Source organism: Bolinopsis microptera, chromosome 3 (assembly GCF_026151205.1).
Source record: "Bolinopsis microptera isolate Bmic1 chromosome 3, MBARI_Bmic_1.0, whole genome shotgun sequence".
Classification (NCBI taxonomy): domain Eukaryota; kingdom Metazoa; phylum Ctenophora; class Tentaculata; order Lobata; family Bolinopsidae; genus Bolinopsis; species Bolinopsis microptera.
In genome coordinates, this window is record NC_087074.1 from 19,118,469 (window position 1) to 19,140,635 (window position 22,167).

The window sequence follows — 22,167 nt, forward strand, 5'->3', positions numbered from 1 at the left end:
CTTAAGATCTGATCCATCGATACGTGATTGACTAGTTGAGAACAGGATCGTGCTAGCCGTACCCTAACAAGCTGTCGATCACATCACAGGACATGAGTACATATAGGACAGCAGTATGGAGATCACTTATCGCAATCCACAATGGCAACCAATTTTCAGTTTATCCCTGGACGCAAACAAGGCTCGGAGAACCCTATCCTAAATGGCTTCAGATACGTCTTCGACAAGCGAAGTAACGACACCTCCTACTGGAAATGTTCGGAATTCCGAAAGGGTTGCAGAGCCCGCATCCGTACCGTGGACAGACAACTGATCACTCCTACTCCTGACCACACTCACCCTGTCCACCATGCTGAAACGACCGTCCACGTCAGCAAACAGAACTTGAAAAGAAAGGCTTCTGGTGGAGATCAACCGACGAAATACCTCGTATCTGAAGCAGTCGGTGGATTGGGTTACGAATCTAGAGCAAAGCTTGGCTGCCAGCTGTCATCCCTCAACAGAATGGTAAAGAGAAGCAGAAAAGCAGCTAACAGACACCCTTCTAACCCGAGAGATCTGGAAACGCTCTCCATTCCTGCAAACTACATCCTCTCTACCGACAACGAACCAATGATGCTCTGGGACTCTGGATGGGACGAACGGACTCGTCGATCTTTCCTTTGGGGGACTCCTAAGAACGCAGATCATATGGTGGACGCGGAGCATTGGGTAGTCGACGTACCTTCAAATCCGCACCTAATCTCTTCCATCAGCTCTTCACAGTCCATGGCCTCTACGACGACCCTCTACCGCAACCTGTTCGAGGAGATAGACACCTGGGCTTCTGGGGGCTACCAACCACAATCCATCCTCATGGACTACGAGCAGGGTTGGCATCACGGATTCTATTCAATGCTGTCCTGCTCGAAGCCCACAATTTGGAAGTTCCTTGATTGCCTTAAAGCAGAACAAGCCCTTTATACAGACGTGAAGAAAACCAAAAGAGACGGGCGGGAACTACCTGAGCCACGTGCACCCAAATGGATCCGTTATGATCGACAACTTCAGAGAATTGTAGATGATTACGACAACTACAGCAACCCTATGGATTTCCTTAAAGCTATCGGAAATTTGACTATGCTTCAGATTTTATTCTGTGATATTGTAATATATTGAATTAATTTATAACATTTAAATAACATTGAAACTATTGTCCAATTTATCGACATCAAATTAAAATAAACTGTGATAGTAAACTATGGCTCAGATCATATCTCAAATTGGACATGTTACGTATACAATTTAGCAAGTAACAGTTTAGATCATGTCTCTAATTGGAAATGTGTCGTATTGAAATCAGGTCACAATTTCGGACAGATGTCGTTTTTTTCTGGTACCCTGATTCGGACAGATGTCGCTTTCGGACAGATGTCGCTGTCGGACAAGAGTCGTGTTACCGGGGTGTTCGTAGGGGGTGCTTTAGTAAGGTTGCTCATCCTGGGTCATGTTACTTGCACTCTGGAATCTTGGTTCTGTATTCATGGATATTCCTGCACTTTGTGAATTTTGTGGATATTTGCCAACGATTTTCGTTTAGCACCCTTTGGTATCGCGTTGATAATCATTGTTTTAGTTGTTGTTAGGGGAATTGATAGCCTCTCACTTTTTAACCGGGAACATTCTGTTTTGTTGTTAGACACGTGACACGTTTTTACTAACTTGCCAACCATCTGGTTAATCTAACACTGTCACACTAAAAAAGAGCTGGTCTCTCTCTCCAGTCCCCAGGTGCAGACTCTCTCTCCAGTCCCCAGGGGCAAGCTTCATGGTACAATGCTCGGAAGAGTGTTTGTTTCTAGTTATATCCGTACAATTTACAGGTGCTCCTGCGGTAATCGCTACTCCTAACAATATTCCCATATCCAGTTTCATGCTGGTCCGCCTGATATATTATCCTGATATTATCGCGGAAATAATGGTTATCGTGACAAATATGTACATGTCACTTGAGACCCGGCTGCCCCAAAAATCTGGCACAACTTTCATCAAAAACCACATGTTGTGAACCTACTTCCTCTTTCTACTGTACGGTTCAAGTTACTGCTCCCGCCAACACCATGTAACTGAACACGGTATCTGTGAATGGTTTGTGACAGTCACGTGACCCAAGTTCTGATGTCTGATTGGCTGTTGAAACTCGATACACTAGGGACCAATATTACGTGTGGCGGGAAACACATGGTTCTACTTCGATATCATGTCTCATTTTTACCGATTGTCTGCCGTTCTGATAACATGATCACCCCTGCATGATCTCTTATCAGTAAATAATCTCTTGTCTCATATTCTCTAGTTCGAGTGATAGTCACCCTTTTAAAAGCCACCCACTTGTTCTGCTCAGTTGCGTATAATTTGGGAAGTTTTACCTTTAAATACTCTAAATATTGCTGTCCTAGACCCGGAGAGTTTTGCTCAATGGTTTCATGTCAAGTAGACACGCTGGCTTTTTATTTTTAATAGCCTTCTTTTAAAACGTACAGTGACACTATTCTGTGATTTTCTCCACCAAGAACACTCTTACCGTGGTTTTGTTTACTTTATTGTGCAACATAGGAACTGCATTGCCGGGCATTACTTCATCACAAACAAATGTTCTCACCTCGTCTGGAGGTCCGTGTTTATCTTTAATAACCGCAGTAAGTTGGTTGCTCCTTGTACACAATATCACTGCCTCCCCACCGTTCCCTGCAGATATGTTGCAACACCTGAATTACTCATTGCTGTGCACTTTCTGCAATTTGCTGCGTCCGAAGTTGTGCTTGACCTCAAAGACATGCCATTAAAGATCTTACGGTTAAGGTCCTACAGGGTGGCCGAGCTATATTGTACAACATCTCGAACCTCCCGTTGTTACTGCATACCTGCTCCGGACACGTTGTGTGTGGTATTCACTTCAAGTAGCTGTACAGGTTGCAGGTTGCAGGTTGCAGGTTGCAGATGGCCACAAAGATATCGATAAGTTATCTCCCTTACATCATACCTATAATTCTGCACAGCTTAATTCAGCAGACATGAACAAATACCATGTAACCCATTGGTCGTCCATTATATCACTGCAGCTTGCCACGATTGGGAGGTGATCATGGTTATTGGTTAACCGTGACACACTCCTTTAAAAGGAATATATAATCATTCTGTTGCTGGTCTAGGTTAGACGGTGTAGTAATAGTGTGATGTGTGTATGCTACGGTATGTGATATTCTGTTATCTCAGTTTATTAGCTTGTTTGGTATGAAATCAGTTGTTGCTCTTTTAATCTTATTAATATGCATATTGAAAGTTTTTCTCTTGTGCCGTGTTGCTTCAAAAGGTTTTGCAGTTTGTTTCCACCCATATGTTGTTGCTATAAACTCTTACCATGAATGGTGTCCAATCTATCACCCATGTGTTTGATATAGATGTGATCCAGTGTTCTTACTCGGTTGATGGAATGATTGGTATTCGACCCTCTCCTCCTCATCCTGTTAAAAGACGAAGGGTGGACAAATCTGTCAAACTCAAAAAAGGAGATGTATGTTTAGTTTGTGATCCTCTGTTATTCAGTTCGATGTGTGCAAGTCTGTTTGTCCTGTTTTCTTGTGGTTTACTTATTTTTCCAAATGATTCATTATTTAAAATGTTTACATATTATTTACATCACGATATACAATATTTACTTAATTAATTTTAATAATATTTATTAATACTCGTTTCAGGCTGAGAGGAAGAAGAACTTGAATAAAGTAACTAGCAAGGAGAAGATAGAAGCTGCTGACAAGAAACTCAATGCTAAGGACAAAGATGTAAGTCTAGCTTTTTAACGTGGCAAAAAAATCTAAGGTGCAGAAAATTTCCGTGAAATATCATAAACGGATCCTCCTTTTTTCGTCTGGTTCCCGATTCCCTTCTTGTCAATTTGGCTTCATTCCTTTCCCTCTAACACTGTTAAATAAATTATAATTCTCCCAGGGTAAACCCTCACCGAAGGATCTAGAAAGCTACCTGAAGCTAGCCAACAAGGAGCGGAATGTTCTGGAACGGAAGATAGCTCTGTTGGAGAAGACCCGGCAACAAACGGGGGATGAGAAGATAGACAATGAGATCTCCGCTCTGAGGCAGCAACATAAGGAACTGCTGAAGAATATTACTGAGAAGGTGCGGTCTGAGAAAGTGTTTTAGATGGACTTTCGTAACGATGGAATTTATTTCAGGTTTCTTTAAGTGTGATTGGATGAAGTCTGCAGATTAATATTTAATTAAACCGTTTATTTTAATAATGTCTTTAATCTCAGGAGGTCATCCTAAACGAATCCCAAGACAAAGATTCAGACGACAACGACGACAAGAAGTCCAAAATCCCATCACCCTTCAGCCTAGCTCCTCCTGGTAAACGTCAGATCCCGAGATCACCGCGAGCTGCTAGGAAGATCACTCACAGTCGCTCACCTTCGCCCCTCATGATGATGAAACTAACTGAGGATGGTGAAGATGATGAGGAGAGTGGCAAGGGGAAGAAGCTACCAAAAAAGAAACCCGTTGGGAAAAGGAAGGATTCGCCTGGTACTAAGAAAGTGGTACCGGTGGTACCGGTTGAAAAAGTGGTACCAGTTGAGAAAGTGGTACCGAACGGGAATGTTGTGACGATAGACAGATCTAAATACACCAGCACGTATGTTTCAATTGACCCTAGTTTAGTATGTCTCCTGTTTACTTGGTGCATGTATTTCTTGTTCGGTCAAGAATAAAAAATAACGAACGTGACTTTCCATAACCTACCGTGTGCTGGCGCCTACCAGACTATGTACTGACTAAGTATAACAACATTAGTGGTATTTTTATACTGCTGGGATAATCAACTTGAATAGTGTTGCTTCTTATAATATGTTGGCAAGCGTCCAACTCAACATTCCTCACTGGTGATCGTTAATTGGATAATTGGTCGGTAATTAATTGGTCCTATAATTGGATAATTGGTCGGTTAACAGGTGCTATTTTCCAGGGAACAGCAAACCCTGACGACAACACATAAAGACCAGGAGATTCAGGTTGAGATCTACGATGAGGAAGAAGACGATATGTACGAAAACAGTAAGTTTTTCAGCCTTCATTTAGTTTTTAGGAGGTTTGGATGGTTAATTTGATTTAAAAGTATAAATTTGTTCATCATGAATTGAATAACAATTACTTGAATATACAAAGTTATCACTTGACGCATTTGAGTCGGTATCTCGACTTAATGTCTTCATACTAATACATATTATTCTTAAAATGTCAAGACTGCAAATTGTTGGCTAATTTTTAATAATATAGCACTGGTATGAGTTGAGACCATGATCAGTTTGTTTCGTAGTCAAATATTTCCATCAAGACCTGGGTTCAGGTGTATTTCGGATGTTTGCTGTTTGTTGCTGGTCCCCTGGTGTTCTCTAGTTGTTACGTCCGTTACTTTTCCACAAGATCTTCCTGAGAAATAAATTTGTTATCCATGATATGAATCAAATACACGTAAGCATCAATATCATGTGAAATCAACCCAACAATTATAATGATATAATAAATCTGTCTAATTGTTTCACTTACCTGAGTTCATGATAACACAGGATTTCATCAGTTGAATTCTTGTTTTAAGAAACTTTTGAAAACTGGGCACTGTGAGAATATAAACAAAGAAATTAGCCGCAACGTTGAAATACATAAACGTCTCCCCGACCCTCGGAGCGTATATCTCATACCAGCCGTTCACTATACGACCCTTAGTCATAATACTCACTGCCCTGGGTATAAAGGAGACACAATAAACTGTGGCTGTAAGAACTACAGTTGCGATACCTTGCCAACGGACATTGCCACTCGATCGGCTTGATACTTGTCTCGCGTACAGTAGATGCTTCAGTAGTATAAGGGATGTTGCTACGACTGTAATGATTGGAGCCGCCACAAATAAGAAGGAAAGTACCGGTCTCAGCCACTTCCAGGTAGAGGAGGTAGCGTGGTAGATGCAAGTATACCTGCTCTTAAGAAACAGTATATCGTCCTTATCCACGATAAGGAATGTGCCCGGAACGCAGCATGATAAGATCCAAATTCCTGCGCAGATCATGTGACCCTGTTTTTCTGACCAAGAAGTTGCTTTGAGAGGGAACTTTAACGTCAGTACCTTGCTTACAGTCATTCCGCAGATTAGAAACACACTTGCTGTGTTACATAAGAAGCCGAGGTAGACTTCTACGTAACAAATAAATGATCCAAAGACCCAGCGGTTCGCAATTAGAGAAACGTATTGAGTCAAAATACTCACAAATGACAAGAGAAGATCACAGACCGCAATGTGCTGAATAAATATCACTATAACTTTGTGCAGTTTGAAGGCTTTGTACTTTATAGAAGCAACTAGAATGATAGAATCCCCAAATAGAGAGACTAGGAACATAAGAATGAGCCACGCAGCCCAGATGAATCGCTCAGCATCATTTTCCATTAGTTTGTGGAATGAGAGGTCTGGTTGGAGATCATCGCTAGAAAAAAAGTTATTTCAAAAAAATAAGGGCGGGGACCTCATTAAATCCCATGACAGTTTGAAATAGTACATAGTATATAAAATTTATTGAGAACAACAGCAACACAACATGAAACGGTAAATTTGTTCTGAATATCTCGAGTCCATCAAAAGTTACATTTTCTAAAGTATAATAGTTATTGAGCAACAACGACAACATGACTTCTTGTAACACTGTAACAGTTCAATTTGCTCTGAATAACCTGAGTCGATCAAAAGATACTTCTTTTACAGTATGAGTATGTAATGAGTTATATAGCAAATGGGTTGTATTATATCTAGCAACAATAGGACTTAAAATTTGAATGATGAAGCCGAAATTAACAGCAATAAAAGTAGATATTGTAGAAACTACATAAGGGACCAATGAGACCAATGCATAAACTGAATAAAAGATTGCCCTATTTCGCATTGGAATGTTTATGCTAATATTATGTCTTACTTCTCCGCCCCTCAGCTCCGCCAAATTACTTTTCCATTCAACGAGTACGTGTAACAAAATATGTCGGACAGCCAAGAAAATATAGATGTTTGTAGCACCGGCTGACCGGCGCGGTGTGGTATTCAAAGGAACCAATCACTAATAATTGCATTGTTGCAACCTTTAATTGCAATATACGTCACCGAGAATATTGAATAATTGGATAATTTCGGAGATTCGTGAGGTCAGGTCAGTCAGGGGTCTTATAATTGGAGGGGTCTGACCTCACAAATACAAGGTAGAAACTATTGATGTACCGGTAGAGACCATGTGTTTCTAGTAGGATGACTAGTTCTCTGTTCCTTTATATCAGTCTGTGATGACTGTGGAAAGGTCCCAAAACTTCAAATTATTTTAAGGAGGGCGATAAGGTCGAATTTAATAATTTATCTGATGAACTCAAACTCATATTCCTCAAACCAGTTTCGAGAAACGTTAAATTCCATCCTTTACAACCTCTTACGGCTCTATTTGCAGATTTCGACATGGGTGGAGGTCAGTTCATGTTCCAAGAACCAGAAATAAAGGAGTCAGCAGCCCCTCAGGACACCTCGCTCACTCTAGGAGGTGTCCACGCTAACGACAAGCTGCTCGAGCAGTTCGAGGAACAGTTGGAGGCTCTTCATCAGCTTAGGGAGAAGGATATGGGCAAGATAGCGTCGCTCAGTGAGAAACTCGAACAGGTAAAGAGGGGGATCATCTGGGAGCCGTCAGTTGAGCTTGCTCTCTGACTCGTGGGTTGAAAACATCGTGTACAGTACTTCGTGAGTAGTACTGTACTTCACAGCGATAACCCGCCTCCCCAACCAAATATCTTAAGGTAAAGAGAGGGAAGCCAACGGGTATTTTGGGGTATTATGGGGAATGCCTTAATGGATTTTAGAAATCCCCCATAATACCCCAAAATTATTCTAAATATTCATTGTGGCAACAGTTTATGTTTAAACACAAACCAGTTTCAGTCCATTTTTCAGTGGATGTTTTAGTTGAAATTGTTAAAAGAGTTAATAGACCAAAAGCTTGCAAATAGACCAAAAGCTTGCAAGTTTCACCATCTAGGAAAGCTAGTTTTTGTCAAAGCAACAGCTCCAAGTTGACGTTTTCAATAATGCAACGCGAGTAATCTCGCAGCTAGGGTAGGCGAGGTTATGACATTATTATGCTAATCCCCTTAGAAGGATAGAAAACTTAAAAGGGCAGTCAGAAATATTTCTTGCCTTCAAACCTTTTGTTTCACACATTTCCTGGCCTCACGAGTTCTTGGATTAGCCTAGAACACCAGATAATTTTGAACAATTTGGTGACTCGTATACGGTTCTAACAACCACGCTGAATATTTAACGCTCATTTTAGTGGCTTCCTGGTGGATTTAATCGATCGCATTTACCTTTAAAACTATTGTATCATAGCGGAGCGGTATACACTATACACGCTCACAGGCTACCACGTCTTGTGTAACCCAGGATTTGGTTTCGGATCGGACACTCAAAACAACGACAGATGGAATGACTTCAAGGTTTCCAAAACGTGGCCTGCAGAATAACTGCACGTTAATGCCGTTGCTGGTATGGCCATGGTGATGGAGAATCTTCCACATATGAATTAGAATAAACATTAAACCGCTCCCTGCGACGCTGTAGAGACATCAGAGATCGAAGAAGGTCCCAATAATGAAGATCACGCATTCCATACAACCTAATGTCTCAGGACTTTGAAATTATGCCTCATTCCCTATATAAGTATATAACACCATAGAATGGCATCTGTAAACAACTTACAAATACATTGTCAAGGCACAGGGGGTATTTTAGTAACTTTGAGGTATTTTTGGGTATTTTGAGGAATTGCCTTCGTGGATTTTTGAAATCCCCCATAATAGAGTCCCCCATAATACCCCAAAGTACTCCAAAATACCCCTTGGCTTCCCCCCTAAAGAATATACTTCGCAAGATTAGAGTGTAATTCGGTAATCCGAATCAGTTAAATTGTTTTACTTTGAGCATTTTAAGCTGCTTTATTGAATAAAAATGAAACTTTTCTTCCTCTAAATCGGCTTATTTTCAGTACAAGCAGGAGGTTGCATCTCTAAACCGGAAAGCTGGCTCGTACTTTAGCGAGCTGGAAGTGAAGGACTCGAAGCTGAACACCTCAATTGCTGAGATCGAGAAACTGAACGACGAAATCAAAAATCTTCAGGATCAGAACAATTCTTTAAGTGACGCAGAGGGAGGCGACTACGGCGTAAGTTTAACGATTGTGGGCATTTCTAGTTCTGTAAATTGAATGAAACTACAAACTCCTGGGCCAGTTGAATTCTGAGATAAACTGATTTAGTCCGGCTAGTAATTCCTATATTCATGTTACCTCTCTATCTGGTGGTATCAAATTTTAAGGCTAATAAAACTGAAAAACAAAAACTAATGCGCTCTTTAGCCACCTCTATTACAGATGAACGGTAACCTTGAAAAGGAGCTGTCAGAAGCCAAGAAGGATGTTGAACAGCTAACTGGAGATCTCCGGGAGAAACAGCTCACAATCATGAAACTTCATCAGGTATGGAAATGATTCTCTAATTTTATCATAGACTAGGTTTCATTCAAAACTTATTGATAGCAAATTAAAATTATGAAAAAGGAATAATAATAAGAACGCCCTTGTGTAGACCCTAAAACGTAGGGTAAAAATATAACTATAATATTATTTGCTGCCAATGTTGTCGTAAGCTTAGTTTGGGTAGATTGCGAATTATGAATAACATTATATAATTATGTGTCTGAATAAGAACATTATTTATGAGTCGCATTGTTGCGATGTTTAGAGTTCGAATGTCTGGTAATTCTGTATCTAACATTGCATAATTAGGGGATCATGTTTTAAGTCCATTTTTGTCCATGTGGCACCCTATATTTTCAAGGTGGACAAAAATGGACAAAAATGGACAACAAATTTCAAAATATATGGAAAAAGTCCTAGACGAAAGGGGAATTTTCGTTCACATATAATACGTAATCAATTTTTGGCTAATTTTGAACCCCCCCCCCCTCTTTCCCCTCCGTAATTAGTTTTACACATAGCTATTGTGGCGAAATTACACTAGCGTAATCATTTGGAAACTCCCTTCCCCTCGGCTGATTACGTAATATGTGAACGATACCTTCTAGATCTAGATCTATAGGTCCAATACTGAGTGAAAAAGTCTCAAAATCTGATCTACGACCTACTGATTGTTACAGGACATACAGGTCGAATCTCAGAACAAAATACAGATTACAGGCAGCTGTAGCTGGTCTCGAAATCATATCTTGGTAATACTTAGGTTACTTACCTAGTTACCTTTGATCAAAGGTTTCTCTCTTTGAGAGTCATTATAGAAATACAAACTATTTTCTGTACCTAAATGAGGATTTAGAGATTGAAAAAATTACCAAAGTTTACACTAAAAAGAGCCATGGTCGTTGATCGTGATTGGTCGCTAACCATTTCTGCAGGCAGTTTGTTACAAATTTTGGAGACAATCCAAATCAAAAGTTACAATTTTTGTCCATTTATGTCCATTTTTGTCCATGCGGTACCCTATTTTCTGAGGATGAACAAAATCGTATGGACAAAAATGGACAAAAATGGAAGAAAAAAACATGATCCCCATAATTATTACATGATTACATAATTAATTATCAATTAATAGTAATGTATAACTAATTCTACAACTAATGCAGATTGCCCACTAATTGCCCAACTCTGTGGTTCAGGAGCTACACGAAGCATCAGAGGAGGTGATGGACAAGTCCGGGGTAGTTCGACAACTTGAGGCCCTTGTTGAGAACTTGAAACACGACAAGGAGATCATGAGGGAGGAACAAATGAACTTTGAGACCACAACTGAAGAGGTGTTGGACCAGTTACGGAACCTGAAAGTTCGTAATAACCAGCTTGAGGAATTAGTGAGATCCCTGGAGACTGATGTGGAGACCCACAAACGGGACAACACCAAGTTAGCTGATGAGAAACTGATGCTGCAGTCGAGAAGGAACGGTTTGAGGTTGAGACGGAAGATCTTTCTGCTAGGATGGCTGTAAGTTATGCTGAAACTCAACCGCTTACCTTACGAATCAAAACGATACAAAATAACAAACCTTCTGATGCTCTATTCAGTGTAAAACCCGTTTAGTCCACCTACAATTCGCTGCTATCGTTTAAGACCGATGATCATGAATAAACATTGAAAATGACCAATTAACTCCTCCTTTCAGGCTCGAGATATGGAGCTGGAGACGGCTCTGTCCAAGAACCCCACCTCAGAGGACTCCAAAGCAACTCTCAACATGCTCCAGGAAATCAGGCAGAAGGATAACGCTCTGAAGAAACTACAGAAGAAGCACGATGAAACAATGATGCAAGTGAAGAAGGAGGTCGAGAAACAGGTGGGTCATTATTAATTAAATCAAGCCATCCATTTAAGAATAAGAAGATTGATTAAATTTTTTTTGTTATTTAAATAAAACGCTGGTATTGTAGTGATAAACATAATATAATATTTACAATTTAGTAACAAAATATCCACAAATTAATTAATCTAAATGTGTTTGGGTCGGTTGTTCTCCATCCTTTTGATCTGAGTTCGTCTGTTCTGGAACCAAACTCTGATATTCTCTGACGTCAACCCGAGCACTGCTGCCAAACTTTGTCTCCTCTCAGTCGAGATATAGTTGCAGTCGTCAAACTCCCGTTCTAACACGTCTAGCTGGAATGTAGTGAACTTGGTTCTCCTCCTCTTCTGTTTTGGAGCCTTGCCAAAAGAAGAAGGGGTCTGAGCTGGGGTTCCAGGTGGTGTTAGGATCTGGTTCTGGATAGCAGGAGCAGGCGAGGGTGTTCTCAGGTTCTGCTGATCTGCCTTGTTGGGTAGAGGGAAGTCAGGAGGAAAGAAGAACTGCGGAGGGGAGATAGAACCAGGGGTGGTAGGTGGAGTGGTGGTGTTCAGAGTAGAGGACAACATTGGTACAGGTGTGAGTAGAGGGGTCGGTAAAGCAGGAGTCTCTGGTTGTACTTCTAGCTTAGTTGTTGGTAGCTCCAATCGGTAAGGTTTAGAACGATCAACATTCCTGTATCCAAAGCTCCGTTTAGCGTAAGGGTGAGGGCTTGGTACTGGAGTAAGAGTAGTGGCGTGAGGAACAGTAAGAGGTCTAGAGTTCATGTAAGGAACACCAATAGACTGCAGATTTGTGTAAGGAGGAGGAGAAGTCAGCGATGTAATGTATGGAGTTCCAAGAACAGGATTTCCTTTGTAATGAGCACCGAGACTAGGCGAAGTTGCCATCTGTATATCGTGATTAGGATTAGATCTTCTGAAGAGTGCGTTGAGGTAAACTTCAAATGAAGAACTCATGACGTATAATGTATTGATTTCTGGTAAATTGATGTAGAGAAGATGATGACGATAACTGATAATAAACCTTATGAGTCGACTGAGTTATATATTGGTAACGGTCTGTCCTGATACATCCTAATTGAGTTCTCGAGTGTCCTATTTAGAGAAGCTAAACCTGCTCTCATGCTGCATAATTTGTAAATACTCCGTTGATTTAGATGGACTCATATCACATGTCCGATATGGGATCCAATCAGTTGTGGCTGATCAAGAGATAATCGATTCGTGTATCGGCAATCTCAAAACCTTGACACCAGTCAAGTTAACCGGCAGACAACATGTTTTGACATCACCGGGATCTCATGATGAGAGAGCCCTAGCATGGTACACTCGGGTTCTGCCACCTGACTAATCATTCAACAAGCATAATTATTAATTAATTACATCCTAATTCTAATCACTAAAATCCCCATAGGTGTCTCATCTACAGACGAAAGTGTCTAGAAGAGATGATGATCTGGCTAACTTGAAGTCAGACCAAAACAAAGAGAGGACACATCTTATGTCACAGGTCAGGGACACTTCCACTAATTTATGATACCAAATATGGGATAATTGTAATAAAGAGTCACAATCTTAACATACCGATCATTATTATTTTGTTGACATTCAGCCTCCCAAGATTTCAAAATCATCTGAGTATTTAACAGCCAAACTCTTCTTCTGTAGATTGGCGATCTAAAGAGCGTGAACGTCTCCCTGAAGGAAAACATCTCTGAAAAAGACCGTGAGATACAGGAAATATACAGCAGTGTAGCATCTAGTCGCTCTAACGTGGATTCTAAGGAGTTGAACAAGAGATTAGCCGAGCTCGCTAACGAGAACATGATGTTGAAGGATGAAATCCAAAACTACAGGACTATTGTCAACGAGTAAGTCAACTTTAAATATATCGTGTGAACTTGATTTGTATCATTAACCGCACCTGTCTATATGACTTTGAAATGGATAACCTGAGGTAACCATTAGTTTTACAGAAAGCGACCTAAAGGATTTATGGGCGAGTTAGGCCAGAGGATTCAGACTCAACGACCCAGCTTCACCGGAAAAAGTACTCCCAACGTCACTATCTCTGATGATCAGGTCCGTAGTTTAATTTATTAGATCATTATTTATTATACCAATCATATATTAGCTCATTCTTCTGATATGACATTATAATTGGGACGGAAAATGTGAGCAGAAATGGTCAATGTCTTCCTGGATCACATTTCTATTTTAATGAACTCTCCGTAGATACTTGTCATTCACTCTCAGATTTGGTTCAATATTACAAGCCACATTTCATGGAATAAGTGACCATTGCCAAAGGAGCTAGAATTGTCTTCTTCAGGACAGGCCTGCCTGATGTCAAATTTTCCACAACATTAACTGTTACATGGATCGTGGTCAGATTCCTTTGAGGCAGATTCTTTTGAGAAATTTTTCACATAAAGTCATTCAATCATTTTAATGATGACCTTGTCGAATTTGATGATTGTATTGATTTTTATCATGATATTATTCAGAATTCAGATTTTGGGCAATAAGGCAGAGATTGATTTCTGGCTGTCACTTTTCAGATCCATCACTTTGTGTTATTCTTTAGTTGTATTTCGTTTGTATTTTTAATTTGAAGTTATCCAGTTTTATGATAATATATTACATTTTATTTTGTCTCATTACAAAATCTGAATCCATCTCCCCCAAAGTCAAGTCTTCAAATAAACCAACATGTTCACAAGTTATCTTTCTCACAATATACCCCGCCTAATAAATTATTTGATTAATTAATAATTAATTATTTAATTCATTCCCTGCAGAGTATTGGAATAGAAGAAGAAGATGATGAAGATATCGGTGAGATCCAGGTAGCTCTAGTACTATACAGCTACGATCCCACCCAAATGTCCCCCAACGACTACCCCGAGGACGAGCTTACCCTTGCTTCTGGAGACTTCATCTACATATTCGGAGATCCTGACTCAGATGGCTTCTTCACTGCTGAACTCATGTCCGGAGAAAGAGGGTCAGTCATTTGAGTATAAAATAAAAAACATCGCATTTTTATTGTAAATCTAATCATTCCATCACAGGTACTTGGTTATAAGACAACAATCACAATCTTCTCTAATTCTATTTACATTTCAGTTTGGTACCGAGCAACTTTATCCAAACTGTAGAGCTGAACGAGAAGAAGACTCAGCAGATGAGGAGAATGTCTCAGCAGCGCATGAGTATAGCTCCTGTTGTGGGGCTACCCTCTGAGAATGCTGTTAACACTGACATTCCAGTCCCTGAGGAGATCGAGTGTGAAGCTATCGGAACTAAAACACTGGAGCTGAAGTGGGAGCTGCCTGGTACCAGAGCTATTGTTCCTATTCTAGGTTTTAGGATAAACGTCAACAGTCAGGAGTTCAAGGTACGTTACTTCGTCTACAAGTTATAACCTGTAGTGTGTAGGAAAGTTTCGTGTTCTTACCTTTACTAACACCATTAATCATTATCTTGTAACGTTTTCTGAAATAAATTACGCAAAGTATTCGGAAACTCGACCGGCAGGCCCTTAACGTACACACTATTGCAGGTAACCAACACAGGAGAGTGTAGGACTGTGTTAAACGAGCTGCCACCAGGACGACCCCTCTACATCTCCATCCAAACCCAAACTATGATGGGAGATGGACAGGAGAGTAAAGCTTGCGTGTACGGGCGGGAGACTATCAAGGTGATTTTTCTAATAGTTCTTTCTAGAACATTATGTTTTATTCTAATGAGATATGAAGTCTTGTCAGATCGAGTCATGATATTATAATGAGGTTAAAATTGATCAGTTCTGCTGAATTTTTCTGAGGAGGAACCCTATTTCTCGTATATTAACTAGTTATCTTTCTCAGGCCCCTGCCAGTCTGGACGTTACAAACGTGACTACAAACAGTGCCGTGCTAACGTTTGTGGGTCAAGCTCACTACCACCATGGAGTGTTTGTTAACGGTGAAAATGTAGCAATTCTGCAACCGGGCGAGCTACTGTGAGTCACTCATCTTTTTAGTGGGCATATTTGTAATTTTATTTTACTACTGTGGTAAATAAAGATACCGCCTTATCACGCGTTTATCAGTTCGATAAGAGCTTGTGTATAAGCTTATATACTGCATAATGCAGTATATAAGTAACATCAGTTTTCTTAATTTGCAATAGTTTCTCGAGTTAGCAAACAATCACTTCTTAGATACATGTTGAGAGGATTGGATGCAGATACTGAGTACGAGGTGCGTATCGTAACACTGACTTCTGAGGATACATCAGTTATCAACAAGAAGACCTTCTCTTGCTCACAGTCCACCACTTTCCTAACCGAGATTACAGGTAGATATTATTGATTTTCAAGACCTGGAGTCAGGGTGAAATTTCTGCGCTGTACATCTTATCTTTAAATGCTCTAGATAGTTTAACAATAGTTGAATGTGTGACTGTGACAATTTATCGTGTCTGTGATATATTGTGTGATGTGATGGGACTGTGTGATGTGTGACCAAGTGTGATATAGTCATCTTTAATTGTGTGAGTCTTTTTGTTGGCACAAACAGTGCGCTGCACCTGTTAAACTGGACCAATGAGCGAATGTGACCTGAACTTGTGACAAAATTGAACCCTGAGCAAGCAAAGCAAGCTGAGAAGTGTGAGTGGATGAATGAAAGATATCTTATGAAACTCCACTGAAACTCCCTCGATCTGCAGGAGATTGGAAGCCCCCATCTCCTCCTACCTCGATAGACCTGGCACCCTCAACCCCCGAGGATCTGCAACTCAACATTCTGGACCGGGATAGAATTGAAGTGTCATGGAGCCCAGTGGAAGGCGCTGCTTCTTATCACATCTATCTTAACAACGAGCTAGAAACAACAACCAAATCAGATGTACTCAAGCAGACTATGTTCCTCTCTGAGCTGAGAGAGAAGGATGACGAACAATGTTTTCATGTCGTCGCTCTGAACTCTCAGGGAGACCGGTCCTTACCTTCAGACACCATATCATTCTTCAAATCAGAACTCTTTTCTCAGCTGTCCTACTTTTTTGTGGCCCCAAATACCGGGGCCACCCCTCCTCCATCAGACACCGAATCTGAGGTTGACAAAACTCACAACCTTCCAGAAGAGATCAAATCTCGGCTCCTAGTCCGGATAATCTGCCCTCAAGACTCCTGGGAATTCAAAGTGGGTCAGATACTGTGTGCTGAGCAAGACCCTGAGGGGTACAGGACTAATGTGGGAGATAAGACTGTTAACCTACCCCCGGGTAGCGTCGTTAGCGTTCCCATAACACGGCGAGTTGTTGCTCTCTACGATTATCATCCTCTTGCCATGTCCCCCAACCCTGACTCTCATAATGAGATAAGCTTCATGGCTGGTGACGTGATCCTTGTTTACGGACAGGATTCGGAAGGCTTTCTAAAGGTATATTTTATGTCTAGTAAATGTTGTACTGCTTGTCTTTATAGCGTTTCGTTATATGTTGTGTTGTTTTTATCTGCTGTCAGCTATAAATTAATCACGTTTTACATTAAAACCAGACATAACATTATTTTAATGGGGAACTATTTGTCAGGGAGTTTTGGATAACAAGAATGGGTTAGTGCCCTCCAACTTTGTGATAGACTTGGAAGCGGTTTTAAACCTGAGAAGTGAAATTGACGAGGTCGACCAGAAAGATGGACCTTCTAGCATTGCTCAGGGGCTTGCTCGACAAATTCCTTCCAATCTAATGACTGTAAATTCTTCTTAGTCAGAGTGCAGGGGTTATCAGTAATCACCCTAATTAGGGAGTATTCAGGGAGCGTTCACAAAATGTCCTTAACCAGTTATTTACGACTAAGATAAACCGATATATCCCTCCTCAAAATAGTTTGTGAACACCCCCTCTGTATTATTACTGATATTATTGGTAATATTCGTAATAATCAGTAAATAACTTGACTCCCAGTGGGCAGGAGATGCAGGTCGTTTTGTCACGTGATTGCTGTCCATATTTTTGATTGGCTCATTGCAACTGTCACGTGCTAAAACATTCCGTCGCCCCTCCCACCAATTGTTAAGTCTTTGTTTTCGACATTCATTGGCAACCGTCGTGGTTGCTGACGATATCGATCTTTTATAAATTGTACATAAGATGAATTATCTGTTTGTAAAATTACGAAAAGTTTTTAACGCGTATGTGTTACCTAGGGATATCAATTGCAGTACTTCAAATGAAAATGCTGTTCGACCTACCTACCTTCGGTCGACACGTTATTCTTAGGAAACGTGCAAGATTTGTCAAGATTTATTTTCAGTTTTTGTTATCGGTAATTTTGTATGATATTTATTTTTGTAATACGAAATGTTCTCAAGTGCTCTTTCATTTTGTAAGTTCTTTCGGAGATTTTAAATGCAGCATCAATTTGATGATCATAATTAGCTATTATATGATCAAATACTAATTAAAACATTAAAAGATGAACCGCTGATGTAGATTAGACATTTTTGCTTTTTTCAGTATAATGTATAACAACTTTTATCTTTATCTTTAAAATCGTGTTGCCGACTTTTATGTTAACTTCAACAGTGTATACCCGACAAAGATTATTCAGTACATATGAGTACATATTAAATGTTAAAACTACTGAATATTGGTTTTCATGAATGATGAAGATTTGGATTAACTGATGCGATGGATAAACTTAAAGTAACTGAGCTGTTATTAAGCATTTCTTGCTTCATTAAATTTAATGTAACTTATTATATCCTATTAACTTACATTTTTAATTGAATACTAAATTAAAAAGCGTTTGCCTTGTCGAGTACACAATTGTGCAGGTCAATAATTTGCCACGAAAATGGAACCTCAGCGTACAGACAATACAACTTAGTTAGATTCTTGTTTCTCAGTTTCTAGTCCTCCACTACGCCATCCAAACGTTTTGTTGTTAAACTTAAACTAAACGTTGTCTGTCGTCATTGCAGGCTGAGCGCCGCCCAGTAATGCATCAAATAATGTTTCTCGGAACCGATCGTTTACTGGGCGGCGCTCAGCCTGTCATTCCGCCGAATCTTTATTCGGTTTATGAACATAATAGCCTGGGGTCCCCAGGTATTAGGTAACCGATCGTTTGCTAGATACAAGATAGGTGCGATACTGTAATGTGTAATTAAATGCACCACTGGGCCACGCCGTGCTGCGAAGGATTGACATCGTTAATCAAGTAGGTTTATATTTATAACTTTATTAACTTACCAAAACGCGTGGATCATGGATGGTCGCACAGGAGTGATGCCCGTGCCTACGCTGGGGGAGACATGTGACACCTACGGTCTTGCTACACGTTGTATACCTCTCGTGCACGCGAAGCGTGCACGCCGGCGCGCGCTCAAAAGGGGTTACAGCGTGTGTCAACTACGGTCCCTTAAAAGATCGTCGCCTGTACTCTCACATCTCAATCTACCTCAACTACAGTAAATTTACTCATCATTGCTATGATGTCTATGCTAAGTATCGCTAGTTGGAACGTTCATGGGTTAACAAAGGACCTTAAAAAGGAGCAGCTTGTTATGGACGCTAAAAGGTATGGTTTTGATTTCGTGGCTCTCCAGGAGACTAAATGCCAGGACTATGCTGAAATTGACTTAATGAACTACAGTCTTATTTTATTTGAACAGTTACCTCAAGGTTTTTATCATCACGGTTTGGGGTTTCTAATCAGCCCTCAGCTCAGAAAATCAGTTGTTGATTGGAGACGTGTCAGTAACAGAGTTGCTTTCATCAACTTCAGACTTAATTCAAAAAACGGTACATTGACTTATTTCAGACTCATTAACGCGTATGGACCCACCATGAAAAATGTAGAGGATGCTGATTGTACAGGTGATTCCAACATCATTCTAGAGGAGTTTTACGCTGATCTGAATTCTGCACTTGACAATATTCCTGCTCATTACGATGTGTTTATAGCCGGGGATTTTAATTCTCGTCTGGGTCGTAAATCAGATGGTGACATCCTTTCTGGTTTATCACGCAATATGGGTATGTATGGTGTCGGTCAACGTAACAGCAATGGCCAACGTTTGCTTGATTTTATGATTGAGAAGGATTTTTATGCCTGTAACACAAGCTTCAAACATTCAGCTCGTCACATTACATCATGGCACGGTACTACTACAGCCCGAGGTGACCCCGACAAGACCGTGAAATACTACAAGCAGATTGACTACATCCTTTGTAAATCTAGCTACAAAGTGAATATCACGGACGCTCGTTCATACGGAGGAGCCCTACTCAAATCAGATCACAAGCCTGTAGTCGCTCGCGTCACACTCCACCAGAAGTACCTTGTCCATAAGAAGCACAAGACGTCCAGAAAGCTTGACCTCAAGAGACTACAAGATCATGGAGTTAAGAAGAAGATGCTGAGTACGTTTGAGAAGAAAGTAAGAATGAGACCCAAGACAGGCAACCCCAACGATGACCTCAACAACCTGATAACAGATGCCTATAACACTGCTGACGAGGTGCTAGGAACTATACCTCCAAAAAAGCACAAATCCTTCAGTGCTGATCCTGAGATCGCTGAACTGTCACTTGAACGCAAGCAGCTGATGATTGCGAATATGCAGAACAAATTCCCGACCAACAGGAAGCATGTCAAGACCAACATCAACCAGCTAAGACGTAAGATCACAAAGAGACTCAGAGATATCAACAACCGCAGTGCTGACACACTCGTCGAAGAGATAAACAACACAGATGACACCCGGAGATACTTTGGAGCCTCTAAGATACTTGCCAAAGGATATGTTAGACCAGCTCTAACCGTCCACAACTCTGCTGGGAATATCGCAGGTACTAATGAGGAGAAAGCGAGGATTATTAAGGAGTACTTTGACAGTCCCATTACCGTTGCAAGCCTTAACAGTCCCATCACCGTTGCAGAGATAGAGAGAGCCATCAGTAAACTCAAGTCTGGTAAAGCAGTGGGTATTGATAAAGTTCCTGGCGAGGTCATGAAAGCCCTGAACAACCCCCTCCTTCATGAAGAGCTAGCTAAAGTGTTCAACGAGTCTTTCGAGAAAAACATTCACATTGAAGCCATAGGAGCAGGCATCCTCACACCACTGGCTAAGCCTGGTAAAACTCGTGGCCCAGTTAAGTCGATACGACCATTGACCCTGCTGAATGTTTCGAGAAAGATCCTGTCGCTGATAGTGCTAAACAGAATAAAGAGAGCTGTGGACAACTTCACCGGACCGTTCCAAGCTGCCTACAAAGCTGGCAGGAGCTGTGCCGACCTAGTTTGGGCACAGAGCATGCTCATATCTGTAGTAATGAAGAAGGAGTTTGAATGGAACAAAGTGAGTATCGACATGTCAGCTGCCTTCAATACCATCCGCAGAGGTACAACAATCAGACTACTAGAAGCTGCAGGATGCTCCAGAGACAACCTGAGGCTTGTACAATACCTCATGGCTAACACCACTCTAGTAGTCAGAGTGTGTTCTACTGACTCAGAGATGTTCTCTTTCAACATAGGAGCCTCCCAAGGAGACAGCACAGCTGGTAAATTGTTTACCCTCAATCTAGCTGGAGCTGTAGTGCACATAAGAGCAGTCCTCCCCTCAAGACCAAACCCTCCGATAGCCGATAACCACATGCCTCTTGAGTCCGGCTATTCAGACGATGTAGAGGAGATTGGTGAAGATATGTAGGAGTTACAGGATATCTTTCAGATCTCCAAGAATATTCTCAGTGAATGGAGTCTCTTTGTCAATGACACAAAGACAAAGTTTACCAGAGTGTACTTGGAAGAAGTTGGTGCCTGTGACGAGTGGGGTAATGAACTAAGAGGAAAAGAGGAGTGGAGAAACGAGACGCTTCTTGGTACTAAGCTTGGATCAGAGCAGGATGTTACTAATAGAATAAATAAAGCTAACTCTGCCTTCTGGTCGTTTGACAAGCTGTGGTGCCAGGGATCAGAGAGGAGTCAGATAACTGAGAAGAGAAAGATCAAACTCTACGACTCACTAGTAGTATCAGTGCTCCTGTACAACTGCTGCTGCTGGGCCGTACCTCAGCATGTTCTAGAGTCTGTAGATGTTGTTCAGAGGAAGCACCTCAAGCGCATCCTACACATCTATTGGCCTAGCTCAATATCTAACAAGGCCCTCTACGCTCGTACCCAGACCAGGCCCCTTTCCGAGAGAGTGGAAAAGGCACGGTGGACAATGCTAGGTCATGTTCTACGCAGTGACAACGACACGCCTGCCTACCAGTCTCTGTTATTTGCTACAATAGGATGTCAAACACTAAAGGGACGAGTGGGTAGACACAGGACTAATTTGTATGATATTATTGTGAAAAAGGACCTATTTAAGAGACAAATTTATTTGAAAAATGAAGATGATTTTACCAACTTAGTGAACTTAGCAAGAGATAGAGTAGGATGGAGGAGTTTATTTACTTTGAGACATATTGAACGAATGATTCTTCGTAAGCGTAAATAGGCCAGCACTTTGCTGAGCCTCTTTAGGTGCTCTTTTGTTTATAGATGTTATTATATAAAACGCGTGGAATAAAAGGTAGACTTAGAGCACCGCCCATATGCCCCATACCAGTCGAATCTATTTACCTTAATTGCCAATCCCAGAACAATTAACTGGGCGGTTTTTAGCATAA

The 22,167-nt window shown here is 40.8% G+C and overlaps 3 protein-coding genes across 15 annotated transcripts in view; 1 reads left to right on the top strand and 2 right to left on the bottom strand.

Annotated features, from left to right (window-relative positions):
- Window positions 1-7,407, bottom strand: part of LOC134813508 (coatomer subunit zeta-1-like) — an 81,442-nt gene extending 74,035 nt beyond the window's left edge. For both annotated transcript variants that reach the window (XM_063821326.1, XM_063821325.1), the window contains exon 1: window positions 7,402-7,407. The gene's annotated coding sequence lies outside the window, so the exon portion shown is untranslated. The remainder of the gene's footprint in view (window positions 1-7,401) is intronic.
- The window catches only part of LOC134813504 (RIMS-binding protein 2-like), a 32,782-nt gene extending 14,502 nt beyond the window's left edge, over window positions 1-18,280 (top strand). For 6 of the 12 annotated variants that reach the window (XM_063821310.1, XM_063821313.1, XM_063821311.1 and 3 more), the window contains 10 exons: window positions 3,738-3,824; window positions 3,991-4,176; window positions 4,314-4,690; window positions 5,021-5,109; window positions 7,536-7,741; window positions 9,123-9,299; window positions 9,492-9,611; window positions 10,808-11,130; window positions 11,309-11,479; window positions 12,899-12,988. In XM_063821310.1, coding sequence (XP_063677380.1) covers window positions 3,738-3,824; window positions 3,991-4,176; window positions 4,314-4,690; window positions 5,021-5,109; window positions 7,536-7,741; window positions 9,123-9,299; window positions 9,492-9,611; window positions 10,808-11,130; window positions 11,309-11,417 — 1,674 coding nt within the window. In that variant the 3' untranslated portion in view covers window positions 11,418-11,479; window positions 12,899-12,988. Of the gene's footprint in view, window positions 1-2,385; window positions 3,554-3,737; window positions 3,825-3,990; window positions 4,177-4,313; window positions 4,691-5,020; window positions 5,110-7,535; window positions 7,742-9,122; window positions 9,300-9,491; window positions 9,612-10,807; window positions 11,131-11,308; window positions 11,480-12,898; window positions 12,995-13,152; window positions 13,356-13,460; window positions 13,567-14,285; window positions 14,492-14,613; window positions 14,885-15,049; window positions 15,191-15,359; window positions 15,494-15,694; window positions 15,832-16,203; window positions 16,920-17,070 lie in introns of those variants that run through there. The other 6 variants (XM_063821312.1, XM_063821321.1, XM_063821322.1 and 3 more) reach the window with 5 other exon arrangements.
- LOC134813507 (homeobox protein notochord-like) lies at window positions 11,632-12,441 on the bottom strand. The gene has a single exon (XM_063821324.1). It carries the CDS (start codon window positions 12,439-12,441, stop codon window positions 11,632-11,634), a length of 810 nt encoding a protein of 269 aa, XP_063677394.1.
- Window positions 18,281-22,167: the final 3,887 nt, after the last annotated feature.

Coding starts and splice junctions, on each gene's coding strand:
- LOC134813507 (XM_063821324.1), bottom strand. CDS start 12,441: ATGAGTTCTTCATTTGAAGTTTACCTCAACGCACTCTTCAGAAGATCT.